Source organism: Ranitomeya variabilis, chromosome 1 (genome assembly GCF_051348905.1).
Source record: "Ranitomeya variabilis isolate aRanVar5 chromosome 1, aRanVar5.hap1, whole genome shotgun sequence".
Lineage (NCBI taxonomy): Eukaryota > Metazoa > Chordata > Amphibia > Anura > Dendrobatidae > Ranitomeya > Ranitomeya variabilis.
In genome coordinates, this window is record NC_135232.1 from 199660518 (window position 1) to 199684181 (window position 23664).

A 23664-nucleotide genomic window follows, 5' to 3' on the forward strand; every position below is an offset into this window, starting at 1 on the left:
TACAGAAGTGCTGATGTGTTTATATTCTACTTTCCCTCTAATTGTTCTATTCCTGGTTTTGGCTTCCAAATACTGAGGTAAAAAACTGACCAAATACTGATAGTGTGACCGTGGCCTTAGTGGTTTACTCTTCTACTCAGCCCCTCATTTCCATTGGGAGTGAGGGAGCAGCAATGGTAGCAAGGGAGAGACTGTAAGCCGGCACTGTGGAAGGTGATTTTGCAGTGTTTATTCCAAGAGGTGCTGGGGTATGATACAGTGCGCCCCTCCAAATAACTGGCCAGCTAGAAATAACATATACAGGTGCTTCTCACAAAATTACAATATCATCAAAAAGTTAATTTATTTCAGTCAATCAATACAAAAAGTGAAACTCATATATTATATAGAGTCATTACAGAATGATCTATTTCAAGTGTTTATTCCTGTTAATGTTGATGATTATGGCTTACATCCGATCTCAGTAAACTAGAATAGTTTATAACACCAGCTTGAAAAAAATTATTTTAAAACCGAAATGTTGGCCTACTGAAATGTATGTTCAGCAAATGCACTCAATACTTGGTTGGGGCTCTTTTTGCATCAGTTACTGCATCAATGCGGCATGGCATGGAGGCGATCAGCCTGTGGCACTGCTGAGGGGTTATGGAAGCCCAGGTTGCTTTGATAGCAGCCTTCAGCTCATCTGCATTGTTGGGTCTGGTGTCTCTCATCTTCCTCTTGACAATACCCCATAGATTCTCTATGAGGCTAAGTTTTGGCGAGTTTGCTGCCAATCAAGCGCACTGCTATTGCTGTTTTTAAACCAGGTATTGGTACTTTTGGCAGTGTGGAGAGGTGCCAAGTGCTGCTGGAGAATGAAACTTCCATCTCCAAATATGCTTGTCGGCAGAGGGAAGCATGAAGTGCTGTAAAATTTCCTGGTAGACGGCTGCGCTGACACAGTGAACCTACACCAGCAGATGACATGGCTCCCCAAACCATCACCGATTGTGGAAACTTCACACTAGACCTCAAGTAGCTTGGATTGTCGCCCCTCTACTCTTCCTCCAGACTCTGGGACCTTGATTTCCAAATGAAATGCAAAATTTACTTTCATTTGAAAACAACACCTTGGACCACTGAGCAACAGTCCAGATCTTTTTCTCCTTGGCCCAGGTAAGACACTTCTGGTGTTGTCCATTGGTCATGAGTGGCTTGACACAAGGAATGTGACACTTGTAGCCAATGTCCTGGATACGTCTGTGTGTGGTGGCTCTTGAAGTAATGACTCAATATACAAGTTTCACTTTGTGTATTGAAGAACTGAAATATGTTAACATTTTGATGATATTCTAATTTTACCACACTTTTTCCTTCCACTCCACTTTCCATTAATATGCTTGGATACAGCACTGTGTGAACAGCCAGCTTCTTTAGCAAGGACATTTCATGGCTTACTCTCCTTGTGGAGTGTGTCAGTGACTGCCTTCTGGACATCTGTCAAGTCAGCAGTCTTCCCCATGATTGTGGAGCCTACTGAAACAGACTAAGAGGCCTTTTTAAGTGCTTAGGAAACCTTTGGAGGTGTTTATTGTTAATTATTCTAATTTACTGAGCTAATGACCTTTGGGTAATCATTGGCTGTAAGCCATAATCATCAACATTAACAGAAATAAACATTTGAAATAGATCACTCTGTTTGTAATGACTCTATATACGAGTTTCACTTTAAGAACTGAAATATATTAACATTTTGATGATATTCTCATTTTGGGAGAAGCGCTTGTATCTTTGGTGCAACAGCTGTCTACTTCTCCATTCTCTTCATTCTGGGCACAGTGACAGAAGTTAGAGTTTAGGCATGTTAACCTGGCCGCATTATTACTGTTGGCTGCAGAGTTTAATAAAACATATTTTTGATTTTTTTTAATTTCACAATTCCATTGTGAGATATTAGCTTGTAAAGTTTAGGTTATAATTTACGATAAGCCTAGAGAGAAGAAGTTAAAATATAAAAGCTATGTTTTATTCAGCTCTGCAGCCACTATTCCTTTTAACATGCTCAAGCTGGTGAAAGGTTCTCCACTACTCAGACAACCCTTCTTAGGCTTCTTTCACACTTCCGTCGGTACGGGGCCATCACGAAGCGTCGGCGCGACGTACCGACGGAAGTGTTTGCTGTCACATTTCCATCTTCGTTGCTGAACAGTAAAAATCGTGAGAGCGATGTTTCCTGCTGGGCTTGCGCAGTGTGAAACACTGGATGCGACGTACAGAAAAACGTTCCCTTGAGCGTTTTTCCGAGACGACGGTCCGCCAAAACCCGATGCATCCAGTGGACGACGCATGCAACGTATGGCCATACACTAATGCAAGTCTATGGAGAAAAAACTGCATCATGTGGGCAACTTTGCAGGATACGTTTTATCTCCAAAACGACGCATTGCGACGTTGGCCAAACGACGGAAGCGTGAAAGTAGCCTTAGTCTGTATATTTCCCCTTTTTAACATAAAAAAACACTTATACTCACCTCCAGTGCCAGCACCGTTTCAGCGGTGTCAGCAGTGTCTCTCCCAGTGATCATGTGACGGTGTGATGCTAAACCTGCAGCCAATCAGTGGCCGCCTCACACTCCCCCTTAGATCTGGAGGAAGTGAGCACTGCTGCTCTCTCCTTTCCTCCGGATGTATTCCATACATCCAAAGGCAAGGTTTGCGTGACGTCACGGCGATCGCCAGGAGAGACAGTGCTGACACCGCTGGCATGGCGCTGGCACTAGAGGTGAGTATAAGTGTTTTTATTTTAAAAGGGGAAACATCCCGATTGAGAAGTGGTTGTCTGAGTAGTGGGCAACCCCTTTAAGTATTACTATGTTCATTTTAGTGTTTGCGTTCTGTTATGTTTTACAAAATGGAAAATGTAATGAAGTGTTTTTTCAATAAAAGTTACATGATTTACAAATAAAAATAAAAGCCTGTTAAGCGTGACTCTGGCATCTAAGAGGTTAAACGGATGTGATCAGAGCTACTGATACTACACAAGGGCCATCGCTCAGGGGTTCCCATACAGTGTGAAGGTTTTGGGCCGTGTTACAACTAAGTTTTTATTCTTTCAATCTATGCAAAATAAAAAAAATGAAGCAAATAATCTTCACGAAAAAAGTAATCTTCCTAATTACCGATACCTCTGTGAATCGTGATCCTGTGGCTACATATTACAATTTTCCCGTCCACATTATATTCATGTGGTTCCCCGTGGCTGTGAGTCCACTAGCTGGGATCAGGACCTTATCCACATGCATGTCGCTTGACAAACGGTAAGGTTTTAATATTAGAGTTATGCCCTCCCGATTAGGATCACCGTGATGTGACGGGATTGTTTTTTGCATTTTTTTTAATCCAAATTATGTTAACTAAGTACCGTATATTATTTTCATGCGCTATTGTTGTTTCCTTATTTACTGCAGGGTATTTGCTTATTATGTCTCCATCTTGGGTTTTGTCTGCATTTCTCTCCAGTCTGCGTTCATACCTGAAGTTGGTCAAGTTGTTCATCCAATGCGTCCAGAAGGTAATCACAATGGTCCCGATGTCTGTCCTCAGTCACACGGTGCATCTGGAGATCTGTAATAGTCACAAACATTGAATAACCTGGAAATTTAAGTCAACAATCTGCTAAACATTATCAAACATGATCAGTTTTTATAAATTCTATATTTCTTCATGAGAAAATATAATGTAAAAAGAAATAACGGTCGTAATCTAGGGATTCATGTATCAGAAAAAGTAAAGTGAAACATGGACTCAGGAAGATTTTCATTGAGACCTTATTGATATATGAAAACAAACATTGCCAAGAGAGCTCATAGTATAAGGACTCAGGTACATGGCGGTATTACATGACGGTAATACATGGCGGTAATACATGGCGGTAATACATGGCGGTAATACAGCTCTGTTTTGCATTGATCCAACAAAAATAAAAAATGTGCCATGTTCCATTTATGCCATATATATGTATTCTTTGAAAGGATTATTCTAGAGGAGGATATCTTTGCATACAAGGCAGCCAATGTAGACAGCACTTGGAAGCAGAACATCCTCCATGCATGGCCAGACATGGTCTATTCCCAATGTTCTGCCATGTGTATGAGCCCTTACAAACGCGGTCTATGCCCACTGCTCTGTCATGTGTATGAGCCCTTACATACGTGGTCTATGCCCACTGCTCTGCCATGTGTATGAGCCTTTACAGAACTGGTCTATGCTCACAGCTCTGTCATGTGTATGAGCCCTTACAGACGTGGTCTATGCCCACTGCTCTGCCATGTGTATGAGCCCTTACAAACGCGGTCTATGCCCACTGCTCTGTCATGTGTATGAGCCCTTACATACGTGGTCTATGCCCACTGCTCTGCCATGTGTATGAGCCTTTACAGAACTGGTCTATGCTCACAGCTCTGTCATGTGTATGAGCCCTTACAGACGTGGTCTATGCCCACTGCTCTGCCATGTGTATGAGCCCTTACAAACGCGGTCTATGCCCACTGCTCTGTCATGTGTATGAGCCCTTACATACGTGGTCTATGCCCACTGCTCTGCCATGTGTATGAGCCTTTACAGAACTGGTCTATGCTCACAGCTCTGTCATGTGTATGAGCCCTTACAGACGTGGTCTATGCCCACTGCTCTGCCATGTGTATGAGCCCTTACAGATGTGGTCTATGCTCACAGCTCTGCCATGTGTATGAGCCCTTACAGACGTGTTCTATGCCCACTTCTCTGCCATGTGTATGAGCCCTTACAGACGTGTTCTATGCCCACTGCTCTGCCAGGTGTATGAGCCCTTACAGACGTGGTCTATGCCCACTGCTCTGCCATGTGTATGAGCCCTTACAGACGTGGTCTATGCCCACTGCTCTGCCATGTGTATGAGCCCTTACAGACGTGGTCTATGCCCACTGCTCTGCCATGTGTATGAGCCCTTACAGACGTGGTCTATGCCCACTGCTCTGCCATGTGTATGAGCCCTTACAGACGTGTTCTATGCCCACTGCTCTGCCAGGTGTATGAGCCCTTACAGACGTGGTCTATGCTCACAGCTCTGCCATGTGTATGAGCCCTTACAGACGTGGTCTATGCCCACTTCTCTGCCATGTGTATGAGCCCTTACAGACGTGTTCTATGCCCACTGCTCTGCCAGGTGTATGAGCCCTTACAGACGTGGTCTATGCTCACAGCTCTGCCATGTGTATGAGCCCTTACAGACGTGTTCTATGCCCACTTCTCTGCCATGTGTATGAGCCCTTACAGACGTGTTCTATGCCCACTGCTCTGCCATGTGTATGAGCCCTTACAGACGTGGTCTATGCCCACTGCTCTGCCATGTGTATGAGCCCTTACAGACGTGGTCTATGACCACTGCTCTGACATGTGTATGAGCCCTTATAGACGTGGTCTATGCCCAGTGCTCTGCCATGTGTATGAGTCCTTACAGACGTGGTCTATGACCACTGCTCTGACATGTGTATGAGCCCTTACAGACGTGGTCTATGCCCACTGCTCTGCCATGTGTATGAGCCCTTACAGACGTGGTCTATGACCACTGCTCTGACATGTGTATGAGCCCTTACAGACGTGGTCTATGCCCACTGCTCTGCCATGTGTATGAGCCCTTACAGACGTGGTCTATGCCCATGGCTCTGCCATGTGTATGAACCCTTATATATCCATAGCTCTGCCATGTGAATAAGCCCTTACATGTGCACAGCACATAGAAAATATAACTTATTTGTATCTGAATTGCCTTTATTAGGTAGAAATAACAATGTGAATTACAACCTAAATATTTCATTGTTAATAACGTCCTTACTTATCCCAATATCTTCTGCAGAATCCTCAAAATCTGTATTTTTATCTTGCCTGGTATCCGTCATATTGTCCTAAGAAAATAAAAAAGTATATAAGATATAATGCAAAGCTGCTTCTTCTTGCTTATACATCAAAGACGGACAGAATGGAGATACCTGTCTCCAGGGGTTTCGTGAGAAATGCCTATATGTGAGCCCCTTATTTGCCCCAAGACAATGATTATAGCGCAGGACTCTTCTGTAAGATAATTTTTCTAAATTGCTCTATCAGTGATTTTTGCTGATAACCAGCGGATGTTTGGCCAAAGCCTGTGCTATGGGGTGAATAAACATGGCAGGTCCTGCTCATCGCTTGTGGCTACAATCTTCAGTGCGAGAGCGATCCCTGCGAGATCCTATGACACTTGCTCCTGCAGCCTAGCAGTAGGACAAGGGTGACGATCAGTTTAGCGGAGCCGCAGCGCAGACTTCTGTGGTCCGTACTGCTGGTTATCAGCAGAAATCGCTAATGGGAGAGATTAAGAAAAATGATTATACAGCAGAGTCCGCAACTATATATCAGTTTCCTGATAAACTGGAGGAACGCTTAATTTTGTAAACTGGACCACAGCAGTGATAAAGGCACTATACTTTTGTCATCCATGTGTGTCATCCATACGTGCCATCCATATACATAGTAACATAGTTAGCAAGGCCGAAAAAAAGACATTTGTCTATGCAGTTCAGCCTATATTCCATCAGAATAAATCCCCAGATCTAAATCCTTCTAAAGAACCTAATAACTGTAAGATACAATATTGTTACTCTCCAGGAAGACATCCAGGCCTCTCTTGAACCCCTTGACTGAGATCACCATCACCACCTCCTCAGGCAAGTAATGCCAGATTCTCACTGCCCTAACAGTAAAGAATCCTCCTCTATGTTGGTGGAAAAACCTTCTCTCCTCCTGATGCAGAGAGTGCCCCCTTGTGACTGTCACTTTTCTTGGTATAAACAGATCCTCGGAGAGATATTTCTATTGTCCCCTTATATACTTATACACAGTTATTAGTTCAGCCCTCAGTCGTCTTTTTTCTAAACTAAATAATCCTAATTTTGCTAATCTCTCTGGGTATTGTTGTTCCCTCATCCCCTTTATTAATTTTGTTGCCCTCCTTTGTACTCTCTCTAGTTCCATTATATCCTTCCTGAGCACCGGTGCCCAAAACTGTACACAGTACTCCATGTGCGGTCTAACCAGGGATTTGTACAGAGGCAGTATAATGCTCTCATCATGTGTATCCAGACCTCTTTTAATGCACCCCATGATCCTGTTTGCCTTGGCAGCTGCTGCCTGGCACTGGCTGCTCCAGGTAAGTTTATCATTAACTAGGATCCCCAAGTCCTTCTCCCTGTCAGATTTACCCAGTGGTTTCCCGTTCAGTGTGTAATGGTGATATTGATTCCTTCTTCCCATTTGTATAACCTTACATTTAACATTGTTAAACTGCATCTGCCACCTTTCAGCCCAAGTTTCCAACTTATCCAGATCCATCTGTAGCAGAATACTATCTTCTCTTGTATTGACTGATTTACATAGTTTTGTATCATCTGCAAATATCGATATTTTACTGTGTAAACCTTCTACCAGATCGTTAATAAATATGTTGAAGAGAATATTTCCCAACACCGACCCCTGCGGTACCCCACTGGTCACAGTGACCCAGTTAGAGAATATGCCATTTATAATTACCCTCTGCTTTCTATCACTAAGCCAGTTACTTACCCATTTACATTTTCCCCCAGACCCAGCATCCTCATTTTGTGAACCAACTTTTTGTGTGGCACGGTATCAAACGCTCGGGAAAAATTAAGATGTACCATGTCCAATGACTCGCCGTGGTCCAGTCTATAGCTTACCTCTTCATAAAAGCTGATTAGATTGGTTTGACATGAGCGATTCCTCATAAACCCATGCTGATATGCAATTAAACAATTATTCTCAATGAGATAATCCAGATTAAGGGCATCTCTAAGGCTGCCGTCACACTATCAGTATTTGGTCAGTATTTTACATCAGTATTTGTAAGCCAAAACCAGGAGTGGAACAATTAGAGGAAAAGTATAATAGAAACATATGCTCCACTTCTGTATTTATCACCCACTCCTGGTTTTGGCTTACAAATACTGATGTAAAATACTGACCAAATACTGTTAGTGTGACGGGAGCCTAAGCTGGTCAAACTTCAGTGTTTTTGTGACTCCCTGACAAGTCCCCCTAGCAAAAGACAAGTGAAACCGAACAATATTGTGGTCGCTATTTCCTAGATCCCCGACTACCTGCAGATTTGTTATTCTGTCAGGTCTATTAAATAGTATTAGGTCTAAAAGTGCCGCTCCTCTGGTTGGATTGTGCACCAATTGTGAAAGATAATTTTTCTTGATTATTAGCAGAAACCTGTTGCCTTTATGGGTTTAACATGTCTCTGTTTCCCAGTTAATATCCAGGCCGTTAAAGTCCCCCATAACAAGGACCCCATTATGAGTTGCAGCTTCATCTATCTGCCTTAGTAGTAGACTTTCCATGATTTCTGTTATATTTGGGAGTTTGTAACAGACCCCAATGAGAATTTTGTTACTATTTTTCCCTCCATGTACAACCCCTGGCAAAAATTATGGAATCACCGGCCTTGGAGGATGTTCATTCAGTTGTTTAATTTTGTAGAAAAAAAGCAGATCACAGACTTGGCACAAAACTAAAGTCATTTCAAATGGCAACTTTCTGGCTTTAAGAAACACTAAAAGAAATCAAGAACAAAAAATGTGGTAGTCAGTAATGGTTACTTTTTTAACAAAGCATAGGGGAAAAATTATGGAATCACTCAATTCTGAGGAAAAAATTATGGAATCATGAAAAACAAACAAAAAAACACTCCAAAACATCACTAGTATTTTGTTGCCCCACCTCTGGCTTTTCTAACAGCTTGCAGTCTCTGAGGCATGGACTTAATGAGTGTCAAACAGTACTCTTCATCAATCTGGCTCCAACTTTCTCCGATTGCTGTTGCCAGATCAGCTTTGCAGGTTGGAGCCTTGTCATGGACCATTTTCTTCAACTTCCACCAAAGATTTTCAATTCGATTGAGATCCAGACTGTTTGCAGGCCATGACATTGACCTTATGTGTCTTTTTTCAAGGAATGTTTTCACAGTTTTTGATCTATGGCAGGATGCATTATCATCTTGAAAAATTATTTAATCATCCCAAAACATCCTTTCATTGATGGGATAAGAAAAGTGTCCAAAATATCAACATAAACTTGTGCATTTATTGAAGATGTAATGATAGCCATCTCCCCAGTGCCTTTACCTGACATGCAGCCCCAGATCATCAATGACTGTGGAAACTTGCATGCTCTCTTCAGGCAATCATCTTTATAAATCTCATTGGAACGGCTCCAAACAAAAGTTCCAGCATCATCACCTTGCCCAATGCAGATTCGCGATTCATCACTGAATATGACTTTCATCCAGTCATCCACTGTCCACGATTGCCTTTCCTTAGCCCATTGTAACCTTGTTCTTTTCTGTTTAGGTGTCAATGACAGCTTTCGTTTAGCTTTTCTGTATGTAAATCCCATTTCCTTTAGGCCTCTTTTACACATCCGTCGGTACGGGCCCGTTGCAATGCGTCGCGACGACGGACGTTGTGAATTCTCTGCACGACGTGGGCAGCGGATGGACGCATCCGCTGCCCATTCTGCAGTCCGGGGAGGAGTGGGCGGAGTTTCGGCCGTGCATGCGCAGTCGAAAATGGCAGACCCGTCGCACCAAAAAACGTTACATTGAACTTTTTTGTGACGACGGTCCACCAATTACCGACGCATCCACTGCACGACGTATGGAACGTGTTTCCATACGTCGCGATGCGTCGGTAATACAAGTCTATGTGCAAAAAACGCATCCTGCGGGCAACTTTGCAGGATGCGTTTTTTGCACAGAACGACGCATTGCAATGTCTTAAAAAAGACGGATGTGTGAAAGAGGCCTAAGGCGTTTTCTTGCAGTTCGGTCATAGACGTTGACTCGTTTCCTCCCATTTGTTCCTCATTTGTTTTGTTGTTCATTTCCTGTTTTGGAGACATATTGCTTTAAGTTTCCGGTCTTGACGCTTTGATGTCTTCCTTGGTCTACCAGTATGTTTGCCTTTAACAACCTTTCGATGTTGTTTGTATTTGGTCCAGATTTTAGACACAGCTGACTATGAACAACCAACATCTTTTGCAACATTGCGTGATGATTTACCGTTTTAAGAGTTTGTTAATCCTCTCCTTTGTTTCAATTGACATCTCTTGTGTTGGTGCATGATTCATATCAGTCCACTTGGTGCAACAGCTCTCCAAGGTGTGATCACTCCTTTTTAGATGCAGACTAACGAGCAGATCTAAATTGATGCAAGTGTTATTTTTGGGTATGAAAATTTACAGGGTGATTCCATAATTTTTTCCTCAGAATTGAGTGACTCCATAATTTTCCCCCTACATTTGGTTAAAAAAAGTAACCATTACTGACTACCACATTTTTTGTTCTTGATTTCTCTTAGTGGTTCTTAAAGCCAGAAAGTTGCCATTTAAAATGACTTTAGTTTTGTGCCATGTCTGTGATCTGCTTTTTTTCTACAAAATTAAACAACTGAATGAACATCCTCCAAGGCCGGTGATTCCATAATTGTTTGCCAAGGGTTGTATTTCGACCCATATGGACTCGACATCCTCATTCGCTTCACTAATATCCTCCCATAAGTGGACTTTAGATAAGACTTTACATGAAGACAAACCCCTCCTCCTCTCTGATTTTTAGGATCCTTTCTAAACAGACTGTAACCCTGTAATTAACTGCCCAGTCATAGCTTTCATCTAACCATGTCTCGGTTATTCCCACTATGTCATAGTTATCTCTAGATATTTCTGCTTCTAGTTCTTCCATCTTGTTTTGTCAGGCTTCCGTTATTTGCGAGCATGCGGTTTAGAGGATTTTGTTTTGTTCCAATCTCCTCCCTGTGGATTGCTTTAGAAATGTTCTTACCTCCCTTCTGAGTATGTTGTCTTGGGTCTTTTTTACAGCACCTCATATCCTTCATCAGTATATTTTCTGGCTTCATGTTCGTGTCTAACGTTTTTCTTCCCGCCCCCTCTTCTTCTAGTTTAACACCCTCCTGATGAGTGTAGCGAGTCTTCTGGCGAATGTGTGCTTCTTAGGTTTGTTGAGATGTAGTCCGTCTCTGGCGAGGAGTACGTCGTACAGGTAAATCACACTGTGGTCCAGGAATCCGAATCCTTATTGTCTGCACAATCATTTTAGCCAATTATTTACATCAAGGATCCTGTTCCATCCCCTGATGCCATGCCCGTCTACTGGAGGGATAAAAGAAAAAAACTACTTGTGCATCCAGTTCCTTTACTTTCTTCCCCAACTCTTCAAAGTCCTTGCAGATTGTCGGTAGGTCCTTCCTTGCCATGTCATTGGTGCCAACATGTATCAGAAGAAATGGGTGGACATCCTTGGAACTGATGAGCTTTGGTATCCTGTCACATCCTAGATCTTCGCTTGTGGGAGGCAGCATACTTCATAAAAAACTAGTGCTTGTTTCTTAAAAAACACAAACTGAAGCAGCTCCGAGGTCTCATGGACACGGCAGCACCAGAACACATTAGGGGACAGTCCAGGCTGGGGTGCGGCATGAAACCGCTGACCAGATCCCACCACAGAGGTTACATGTATCTTGCCCAGTCTAGATGATTTGGGCAGTTAGAGAGCACTAGCTGATATGTATCCATGCACAGAAAATTGAAAGCATGTCAATTAATGACACAGACTTTCATGGCACATTTAAAGCGGTTGTCTGGACTTAGAGTGACTACAGACTTGTTGCCCATGTGTTTGCAGACTTATGAATCCTGACATTGCGCGTACAGCACGCTGTGAGGATACGCTGAGAGCCACAGGTCCGTGACCACAAGTATGTGATTTGCATACATGCGGTCACGTGCCAACTAGATGGAAGCAGCATCCTGAATGCAAGTGCACAACTAGTCAGAATGTGGCCAGAAGTATGCAAATCGCATACTTATAGTCACATGACCCCATTTCCGCTGACAGTGAATACGCATAGTGCGCAGGAAGGGCGATGTGAAGAATTGTAAGTCTGCAATCAGAGAGAGACTGCTGACTTGTAGGCTAAGGCCAGACAACCCCTTTAAACCCTCTTAATAAGAGGGGTAAAATCTTGGTGAAACAAAATATGCAACACATAACATAACATAATGCGTTGGCCTGATTGAAAAGTCAGTGATTCTCTCGCATGAAAAAAATAAATAAATTGCAAAGCTTGTTCAACCAACTACAATGTTAATCATAGACAGAACCTGGGCTGCAAAAGGACGGCATCTACGCATAGTCCATGAATTTTCACAGACCCATAGACTTGTATGGCTAAGTTTGATCCATGACCTGAAATAAAAACACACCTCTCTGCCATTTTTTTGAGGACACCGTCTGCAAAACAAAGACATGTAAGGCTGGTTTCACACTTGCGTTTTTGGACGCTGCGTTTTAGCGCTAAAAAACGCATGCGTTTTTTTTCTATACTTAACATTAAAAACGCATGCGTTTTTTAGCATGCGTTTTGACGCGTTTCGGCAACGCATGCGTTTTTTGACGCGTGCGTTCAGTTGCAGAAATGCAACCTGTAGTAATTTCTAGCGGCAACAAAATGTATTGCTGTCTATGTAAACGCATGCGTTTTTAAGCACATGCGTTTGCATGCGTTTTTAAACGCATGCGTTTCTATAGTAAAACATAAGAAAACACAAAAAAAAACAAGAAAACACTAACCCTAACCCTTGGGTTACTAGGGATCCTAACCCTAAGGTTAGGATCCCTAGTAACCCTAGGGATCCTAACCCTAACCCTTAGGGTTAGGGTTAGGATCCTAACCCTTAGGGTTAGGGTTAGGATCCCTAGGGTAACGGTTAGGGTTAGGGTTAGGATCCCTAGTAACCCTAGGAATCCTAACCCTAACCCTAGCGATCCTAACCCTTAGGGTTAGGGTTAGGATCCTAACCCTTAGGGTTAGGGTTAGAATCCCTAGGGTTATGGTTAGGGTTAGGGTTAGGATCCCAAGGGTTATGGTTAGGGTTAGGGGTAGGGTTAGGATCCCAAGGGTTATGGTTAGGGTTAGGGGTAGGGGTAGGGTTAGGTTTTGTATCCCTAGGGTTAGGGTTAGGGTTTGGATCCCTTTATCACCTTGATGGTGGGGGGTGGCTTATCAGTGACCTGGTGACCAGGACATTCTTCTAATAAAAAGCTACCCCTAACGATCCTAACCCTAACCCTAACCCTAGCTAATTCTATTGATAGTGGGTTTTCTAGTTGATTTTGATGATTGGCAGCTGTCACACACTTCTCAGCATGCATTTCAAAAACGTAAACGCAGGAAAAAACGCATGTAAACGCAGCAAAACGCCACGTTTTTTTTCTGCATGCAAAAACGCATGCGTCTAAAAAACGCAGCGTTTGCATGCGTTTACATGCGTTTTTTCACCACCTGCATTTTTTTAAAAAACGCTGCAGATCAAAACGCAAGTGTGAAACCAGCCTAAATAGCAGCATAGACTATAACGGGTATGTGTTATCTGAGATAATCATGGACAAAACACGTTTGTGATTCGCGGACAACTGAATTAACGGTAGGCTTATTTTGCACGAGATTTCATAACTCTGCAGTAAGATCCATAACAGATTTATTTAGCTGTAATTAAAACCCTGAGTCCTCGTACGCTCATTCTGCTACATACAGCATCCACACTGCTACATACAGCACCCATACTACACTTTATCACCCAAATCCAGTACACACTATACAGCATCCGTATTGCTGGGATATCGCTTTTCATTAAATGTATCCCTGCTATGTAGTCTGTTAGAAGAAAAAGTCTCCATGACATTCAGTTCACTCCTCAGCAGAAAGTCTCCAGGACATTCAGTTCACTCCTCACCACAAAATCTCCAGGACATTCAGTTCACTCCTCACAAAAGTCTCTAGGACATTCAGTTAACTCCTCAGCACAAAGTCACCAGGACATTCACCTCACTCCTCAGCACAAAGTCACCAGGACATTCAGCTCACTCCTCACAAAAGTCTCTAGGACATTCAGTTAACTCCTCAGCACAAAGTCACCAGGACATTCAGTTCACTCCTCACAAAAGTCTCTAGGACATTCAGTTCACTCCTCAGCACAAAGTCTCCAGGACATTCACCTCACTCCTCACAAAAGTCTCTAGGACATTCAGTTAACTCCTCAGCACAAAGTCACCAGGACATTCACCTCACTCCTCAGCACAAAGTCACCAGGACATTCAGCTCACTCCTCACAAAAGTCTCTAGGACATTCAGTTAACTCCTCAGCACAAAGTCACCAGGACATTCAGTTCACTCCTCACAAAAGTCTCTAGGACATTCAGTTCACTCCTCAGCACAAAGTCTCCAGGACATTCAGTTCACTCCTCACAAAAGTCTCTAGGACATTCAGTTCACTCCTCAGCACAAAGTCTCCAGGACATTCACCTCACTCCTCACAAAAGTCACCAGGACATTCAGTTCACTCCTCAGCACAAAGTCACCAGGACATTCAGTTCACTCCTCAGCACAAAGTCACCACAAAGTCTTCAGGACATTCAGTTCACTCCTCACCACAAAATCTCTAGAACATTCAGTTCACTCCTCAACACAGAGTCACCAGGACATTCAGTTCACTCCTCAGCACAAAGTCACCAGGACATTCAGTTCCCTCCTCAGCACAAAGTCACCACAAAGTCTTCAGGACATTCAGTTCACTCCTCACCACAAAGTCTCTAGAACATTCAGTTCACTCCTCAACACAGAGTCACCAGGACATTCAGTTCACTACTCACCACAGTCACCAGGACATTCAGTTCACTACTCACCACAGAGTCACCAGGACATTCAGTTCACTCCTCACCACAGAGTCACCAGAACATTCAGTTCACTCCTCACCACAGAGTCACCAGAACATTCAGTTCACTCCTCACCACAGAGTCACCAGGACATTCAGTTCACTCCTCAGCACAAAGTCTCCAGGACATTCAGTTCACTACTCACCAAAGTCTCCAGGACATTCAGTTCACTCCTCAGCACAAAGTCTCCAGGACATTCAGTTCACTTCTCACCAACTATGATACTCTTATCTCACTTCATAAAGCATTCCACTCTGTGAAATGACAATTCAATTTGATAGAATTAATTAGTTTTCTATCAGAGATGTTAAATACCATCACTAATTAGCAGGGCTGCCAGCAGGTCCTGTGTGACTAATCTATCTACTATTACTGTGCATTATCTGCTCCTATAGTTGGGCTTGGATGGACACAGGGACGTTTACTATACAAGGCTGCGGGAATATCAGACACTTACCCTACCCTATTCTTACCCAATAAACCTTTCAATAGGAAATATATTTGGGGGGATTCTGAAGGGTATGGGAACAGAGCAGGTGTAATAAACACAATGATGTCACAGTACAGGGATAATAAATAGTGTAATCTAGTTATATAGGGATAATATACACAACCACAGAAACATCACTGCACAGATGTAATAAACAGTGGCATTATCATACAGGTGTAATAAGCACAGTGACATCACAGAGCAGGTGTAATAAACACAATGATGTCACATTACAAGTATAACAAAAGCCAAAAGACATACTGATGGGGAATGTAGATTGTGACCCCCACTGCTGCCTTGCCGATAATGTCTGTACAGTGCTGTGGAATTTAATGGCGCTATATAAGTAACATAAATACAGTGTGTCCGTAAAGTCATGGTGCACTTTTGACCAGTCACAGGATCTACTTATAGTTTACACTTTGGCGCCTGTAGAGGCTATACGGGATAGCTACCTATGGAGCCCTAAAAAATCTGTGCATGCGTGTGCTCGATAATTACACCTAAGCAAAACTACAGTTCATAAGGTGATAAAGAAACATCTGTTTTACGGGGTACAAATTGCGGCTGTTGCACGCTATCAAACCGGCGGATAGACCCAAACGATGCGCGTTTTCTACAGATATGCTTCATGAGATCGACAATGATGCAAGATTTTTGCGGAAATTGTGTTTAGCGATGAGGCGGACTTCCATATCTGTGGACATGTTCATCGCCTTAACGTTTGAATATGGGCTGCTGAACATCCTCATGCCTATGTTGAGTACGAACATAACACGCCTAAAGTGAGCATGTGCTGTGGCCTGATGCGTGATAAGGTGATAGGCCCATTTTTTTTTTGCGGAGCGATCTGTGACGGCAAACACGTATCTTGACATGTTGGAATTGTATGCAGTGCCACAATTTCCAGAAGGTGTCATCTTTCAACAGGACGGCGCTCCTGCACACTACGCCACCATTGTTCCTGAGTGTCTGGATAGAACATTCCCCCGGCAGTGGATAGGCAGGGATTCTGTCAAGCCATGGCCACCACGAACCCCGGATCTGACGCCCTTAGGCTTTTACTTTTGGGGTTATGTGAAGCAACGTGTGTACATCGAATATATCGAACGGCATTAATCACTTAAAAGAGAGACTCCCAGACGTTATTCACTTGTTACACCAGACGTCCTTATCCGTGTGTGGCAAGAACTTCACTATCGTTTGGATGTGTGTAGGGCAACAAATGGAGCCCACATGGATCTGCACTGAATAGGTATGAAACTGGGAGTTTTTCTTTTATTTGCAGCAGATTTCACATTTCTTTTTGTTGCTTTCTAGTGACTGGTCAGAAGTGCACCGTGACTTTACGGACACACTGTAGATAAATGACGTCACAGGGATAATAAACACAGCGCACAGCCACACCTAGGGTACCATCCTTCTCACCCACAACACTGGCAGAGCAGAAGGATCTGGTTTGCAGGACGCAGCGGATCAGTAATGGTGACGTTACACAGTGATCTGGGAATTATTTATTAGCAAAACACTTTACTGAGGCCAAAAGGCTGTGATGAGCACACGGACACTGCGCGGTGCAGCGCGGCCTACGTGGGACTGCCGACTATAGGCGGGCAGCGTGCCCATGGCAATGCTGCTGGCCCTGCGGACTTCTGTAGGGCAACGCTGTAATAATTCACATAGGGCGTAACGTCACTGCCACACGTAGTACAGGGTCCCGGCTGTGCCCACCAGGTGTGGTCTCCGGCACCGCGGTGTGACACACACCGTGACCATGCTGTATCATTACACAGGACACTATGCACTCACAGGAAAGGGTTACTGCACACAGTGATGTCACCGTCTGCACAGAAAGCAGTGATGATGTCATAGCTATTGGTGAAGAACGATAGTGACGTCACAGCTATGGTTACACCCGGCTCCACACAGGTAATGACATTCTCGTGTCTCTGTCCAGCAGTCGCCTCACTGGTCGCCATCAGCTCCCACACTGCACACAGAGCTCCGGCCACGGGGGGAGGGAGGGAGGGAGGCGGCACTTACGTGTTCCCGGTCCGGCCGCACAACTCTGCTCAGACTACTCCAGAAACTTGTGGAGAATTGAAAAGTGGTCTCTCAGTGTCTCCTAGCAACGGCGAACGCCGGATGTCCCGGCCGGTGTAGTCATGGTAACACGAGAGCGAGCGCGCTGATTGGTCAGAATGTTCTGCTGTCGCTTAGCGACTTTCTGAGCGGTGGTTGTAGAAGCGCCAGAGAGAGATAGTTTACCGCGTGAGAGGAGAGAGGGACGGAGCAAGGGAGGACGGGGCAGGAGAGTGAGGGACGGAGCAGGAGAGTGAGGGACGGAGCAGGAGAGTGAGGGACGGAGCAAGGGAGGACGGGGCAGGAGAGTGAGGGACGGGGCAGGAGAGTGAGGGACGGGGCAGGGGAGGACGGGGCAGGAGAGTGAGGGACGGAGCAGGAGAGTGAGGGACGGAGCAGGAGAGTGAGGGACGGAGCAAGGGAGGACGGGGCAGGAGAGTGAGGGACGGAGCAGGAGAGTGAGGGACGGAGCAGGGGAGGACGGGGCAGGAGAGTGAGGGACGGAGCAGGAGAGTGAGGGACGGAGCAGGGGAGGACGGGGCAGGAGAGTGAGGGACGGAGCAAGGGAGGACGGGGCAGGAGAGTGAGGGACGGAGCAGGAGAGTGAGGGACGGAGCAGGAGAGTGAGGGACGGAGCAGGAGAGTGAGGGACGGAGCAAGGGAGGACGGGGCAGGAGAGTGAGGGACGGAGCAAGGGAGGACGGGGCAGGAGAGTGAGGGACGGAGCAAGGGAGGACGGGGCAGGAGAGTGAGGGACGGAGCAAGGGAGGACGGGGCAGGAGAGTGAGGGACGGAGCAAGGGAGGACGGGGCAGGAGAGTGAGGGACGGAGCAAGGGAGGACGGGGCAGGGGAGTGAGGGACGGAGCAAGGGAGGACGGGGCAGGAGAGTGAGGGACGGAGCAGGAGAGTGAGGGACGGAGCAAGGGAGGACGGGGCAGGAGAGTGAGGGACGGAGCAAGGGAGGACGGGGCAGGGGAGTGAGGGACGGAGCAAGGGAGGACGGGGCAGGGGAGTGAGGGACGGAGCAAGGGAGGACGGGGCAGGAGAGTGAGGGACGGAGCAGGAGAGTGAGGGACGGAGCAGGAGAGTGAGGGACGGAGCAAGGGAGGACGGGGCAGGAGAGGACGGGGCAGGGGAGTGAGGGACGGAGCAAGGGAGGACGGGGCAGGAGAGGACGGAGCAGGAGAGTGAGGGACGGAGCAGGAGAGTGAGGGACGGAGCAGGGGAGGACGGGGCAGGGGAGGACGGGGCAGGGGAGGACGGGGCAGGAGAGTGAGGGACGGAGCAGGAGAGTGAGGGACGGAGCAGGGGAGGACGGGGCAGGGGAGGACGGGGCAGGAGAGTGAGGGACGGAGCAGGAGAGTGAGGGACGGAGCAGGAGAGTGAGGGACGGAGCAGGAGAGTGAGGGACGGAGCAGGAGAGTGAGGGACGGAGCAAGGGAGGACGGGGCAGGAGAGTGAGGGACGGAGCAAGGGAGGACGGGGCAGGAGAGTGAGGGACGGAGCAAGGGAGGACGGGGCAGGAGAGTGAGGGACGGAGCAAGGGAGGACGGGGCAGGAGAGTGAGGGACGGAGCAAGGGAGGACGGGGCAGGAGAGTGAGGGACGGAGCAAGGGAGGACGGGGCAGGGGAGTGAGGGACGGAGCAAGGGAGGACGGGGCAGGAGAGTGAGGGACGGAGCAGGAGAGTGAGGGACGGAGCAAGGGAGGACGGGGCAGGAGAGTGAGGGACGGAGCAAGGGAGGACGGGGCAGGGGAGTGAGGGACGGAGCAAGGGAGGACGGAGCAGGGGAGGACGGGGCAGGAGAGTGAGGGACGGAGCAAGGGAGGACGGGGCAGGGGAGTGAGGGACGGAGCAAGGGAGGACGGAGCAGGGGAGTGAGGGACGGAGCAAGGGAGGACGGGGCAGGAGAGTGAGGGACGGAGCAAGGGAGGACGGGGCAGGAGAGTGAGGGACGGAGCAAGGGAGGACGGGGCAGGAGAGTGAGGGACGGAGCAAGGGAGGACGGGGCAAGGGAGGACGGGGCAGGGGAGTGAGGGACGGAGCAAGGGAGGACGGGGCAGGGGAGTGAGGGACGGAGCAAGGGAGGACGGGGCAGGAGAGTGAGGGACGGAGCAAGGGAGGATGGGGCAGGAGAGTGAGGGACGGAGCAAGGGAGGACGGGGCAGGGGAGTGAGGGACGGAGCAAGGGAGGACGGGGCAGGAGAGTGAGGGACGGAGCAAGGGAGGACGGGGCAGGGGAGTGAGGGACGGAGCAAGGGAGGACGGGGCAGGGGAGTGAGGGACGGAGCAAGGGAGGATGGGGCAGGAGAGTGAGGGACGGAGCAAGGGAGGACGGGGCAGGGGAGTGAGGGACGGAGCAAGGGAGGACGGGGCAGGAGAGTGAGGGACGGAGCAAGGGAGGACGGGGCAGGAGAGTGAGGGACGGAGCAAGGGAGGACGGGGCAGGGGAGTGAGGGACGGAGCAAGGGAGGACGGGGCAGGAGAGTGAGGGACGGAGCAAGGGAGGACGGGGCAGGAGAGTGAGGGACGGAGCAAGGGAGGACGGAGCAGGAGAGTAAGGGACGGAGCAAGGGAGGACGGGGCAGGGGAGTGAGGGACGGAGCAAGGGAGGACGGGGCAGGAGAGTGAGGGACGGAGCAAGGGAGGACGGGGCAGGGGAGTGAGGGACGGAGCAAGGGAGGACGGGGCAGGAGAGTGAGGGACGGAGCAAGGGAGGACGGGGCAGGGGAGTGAGGGACGGAGCAAGGGAGGACGGGGCAGGGGAGTGAGGAACGGAGCAAGGGAGGACGGGGCAGGGGAGTGAGGGACGGAGCAAGGGAGGACGGGGCAGGAGAGTGAGGGACGGAGCAAGGGAGGACGGGGCAGGGGAGTGAGGGACGGAGCAAGGGAGGACGGGGCAGGGGAGTGAGGGACGGGGCAGGAGAGTGAGGGACGGAGCAAGGGAGGACGGGGCAGGAGAGTGAGGGACGGAGCAAGGGAGGACGGGGCAGGGGAGTGAGGGACGGAGCAAGGGAGGACGGGGCAGGAGAGTGAGGAATGGAGCAAAAAAACGTGGCGAAGACGCATACACAACGTGTGCACATAGCCAATTCTGGCAACAACTGCCTCGACGGGTCCGTCAAAAAAAACGGACCCAGTGCACCTGTTTTTTACAATCTGCACAGAAACCGTGTTTTCAACATTTTGACGGATTGTGACTGATTGTAAAAAACGGAAGTGTGAAAGAGGCCTATGTGATTTGCATACTCCCTGCCACATTCTGACTAGACTATATCAGGCCTCACTCAATATACTTGCACTGACGAGGCGGCGCCCCTCTAGTCGGCACATGTCAGCATACAGTACAGACCAAAAGTTTGGACAGACCTTCTCATTTAAAGATTTTTCTGTATTTTCATGACTATGAAAATTGTACATTCACACTGAATGCATCAAAACTATGAATTAACACGTGGAATTATATACTTAAAGTTGTCCACTACAATAATTATTTTTTTTTCCATAAATCTTGCTATTATGTGCCACTGAAAACATCCACTGTGTTTATTTTAGCAATATTACCTTTTATCATGCTGTAGCAGCACATCTTCAGTGCTGGATCCAGCTCTCATGGGGTTAATCGACAACTTCCTTTCTCATGAGTTATTGTGCTCTAATACTACAAGTTCCATGATGCATTGCACTGACCACTAAGCACGAACCTACCACACCCACTCCAAAACACACCCCAACCCCTCCCTCCTCTCCCTCCTCTAGCTTCAAAAAGATTTGTGATGTCATTTCTGTCCAACCTCCTTATACTTTTGACCAACCCACACTCCATTACACACAGATAGATAGATAGATACATACAGATATATCTATATATCTATGTCTATTTCCATAGATATGTCCATATCCATGTTTCTAAACCCCTTCACCCCTGGAGCTTTTTTCGTTTATCGCTCCCCTTCTTTCCAGAGCCATAATTTTTCCGTCAATATGGCCATGTGAGGGCTTGTCTTTTGCGGGACAAGTTCTACTTTTGAACGACACCATTGGTTTTACCATGTCGTGTAACAGAAAATGTGAAAAAAATTCAAAGTGCGATGAAATTGCAAAAAAAAGTGCAGTCCCACACTTGTTTTTTGCTTGGCTTTTTTGCTAGGTTCACTAAATGCTAAGGCTGTGTGCACACGTTGTGGATTTGATTGCAGATCCGCAGGGTTTTTTGCTGCACAGAATTGCATCAAATCCGCAGTGTAGTGCACAACCAATGTAAGTCTATGGGAGCCGCAGACTTGTGCACATGCTGCGGAAAAAGCAGCACCAAAACGCAGCTTTTTTTTTCCGCAGCATGTCACTTTTGTGCCGAATTGCAGTTTGTCTGCACCCTTAGGCCGGGATTACACACAGCGAGATACGGCCGAGTCTCGCAGGTTAAAACCAAGCTCTGGCACCGGCACTCCAGAGCAGAGTGTGCAGCCGCATAGCAATACATGGAGCTGCACGCTCTGCTCCGGAGTGCTGGTGACAGAGCTTGTATTTAACCTGCGAGACTCGGCCGTATCTCGCTGTAGTGTGACTCCGGCCTTGGACTTTCATTGAGTTGGGCACATCCGCAGCAAAACCGCAGATGTAAAAAAGATCTCTAGTTTTGCTGCGGATGTGGGTCCGAGAAACACTGCAGTTCGGGAGGAGTAAAGTGTGTGTGACTGTGCGTGTATGTGTGTGCGGGCGGGGTCTGCAGGCTGTTCGGGTGTGTGCGGGACTTTTCGGGTGTGTGCGAGACTGTTCGGGTGTGTGCGGGGGGTCTTTTGGGGTGTGTGTGCAGGCATCATCCGAGGGGACTACAAGTACGCAGCATCCAATCTGCAGCTAATTCGGATGTAAGGCTACTTTCACACTTCCGTCGGTAGGGGGCCGTCGCAAACCGTCGGCCCGACGTACCGACGGACGTTGTGCTAAATTTTTACAACGCATCCGCTGCCCATTGTGATGAGCGGGGAGGAGGGGGCGGAGTTCCGGCCACGCATGCGCGATCGGAAATGGTGGACACGTCTCACAAAAAAAGTTACATTGAACTTTTTTTGTGCGTCGCGTCCGCAGAAACACGACGGATCCGTTGCATGACGGATGCGACGTGTGCCCATCCGTCGCTAATACAAGTCTATGGGCAAAAAACGCATCCTGCAAGCACATTTGCAGGATCGTTTTTTTGCCCATAACGACGGATTGCGACAGCCCAGAAGACAGAAGTGTGAAAGTAGCCTAATCCGGACAGTGGACACGCACCCTACACTATCCATACATCTATCAATAGATATATCTATCCAGATATATCTATAGATAGATATATGAATAGATAGATGTATGCATCTATAGATCTATCTATATGTAGATCTGTCTATCCATTTCATCTATCTGTCTATCTGTGTGTAATTGAATGTGGGTTGGACAAATATGAAAGAGGAGGTTGGACAATAATTACATCACAAATCTTTTTTCTTTTGTTCAATAATATATCTTTATTTAGCTTTCAAAAACGCATACAAAAATCGCACCAAAAAAAATAAAAAATGCATCAAAACCGTGCAAAAAATGCACCAAAAACGCATCAAAAAGCATCAAAACTGCACCAAAACCTGCATTAAAACTGCACCAAAAACTGCCTCAAAACTGCACAAAAAACTGCATCAAAACCGCACCAAAAACTGCATCAAAACTGCATGAAACAGCACTAAAAACTGCATCAAAACTGCAACAAAACCGCAGCAAAAACTGCAGCAAAAACTCATGACAACCGCACCAAAAACTGCATCAAAACCACACCAAGAACTGCATCAAAACTGCACCAAAAACTGCATCAAAACCGCACCAAAAACTGCATCAAAACTTCACCAAAAACTGCATAAATAAAGTATAAAACACCTGAATCATAACCACGCAAAAAAAACGCAACGAAAACCACACAAAAAAACGGCATCAAAAAACATGAAAAAAATGCATAAAAAACGCAGCTGCGTTTTCTGCAAGGAGATGCAGATTTTGTGCAGAAAATTCTGCACCCAAATCTGCAACATGTGCACACAGCATAAAACTGACCTGCCATTATGATTCTCCAGGTGATTACGAGTTCATAGACACCAAACACGTCTAGGTTATTTTTTATGTATGTGGTGAAAAAAAATTCCAAACTTTGCTAAAAAGAAATAAAATAATTGCGCCATTTTCTGATACCCG

General features: G+C 46.7%; 1 protein-coding gene across 3 annotated transcripts in view; it reads right to left on the reverse strand.

Annotated features, from left to right (window-relative positions):
* Positions 1-17518, reverse strand: part of LOC143808731 (uncharacterized) — a 135991-nt gene extending 118473 nt beyond the window's left edge. For all 3 annotated transcript variants that reach the window (XM_077291694.1, XM_077291677.1, XM_077291686.1), the window contains exons 1-3: positions 17400-17518; positions 5855-5924; positions 3515-3606 (exon numbers count right to left, since the gene is read on the reverse strand). In XM_077291694.1, the coding sequence (XP_077147809.1) occupies positions 3515-3606; positions 5855-5918 (156 nt within the window). In that variant the 5' untranslated portion in view covers positions 5919-5924; positions 17400-17518. The remainder of the gene's footprint in view (positions 1-3514; positions 3607-5854; positions 5925-17399) is intronic.
* Between the last annotated feature and the right edge of the window lie 6146 nt (positions 17519-23664).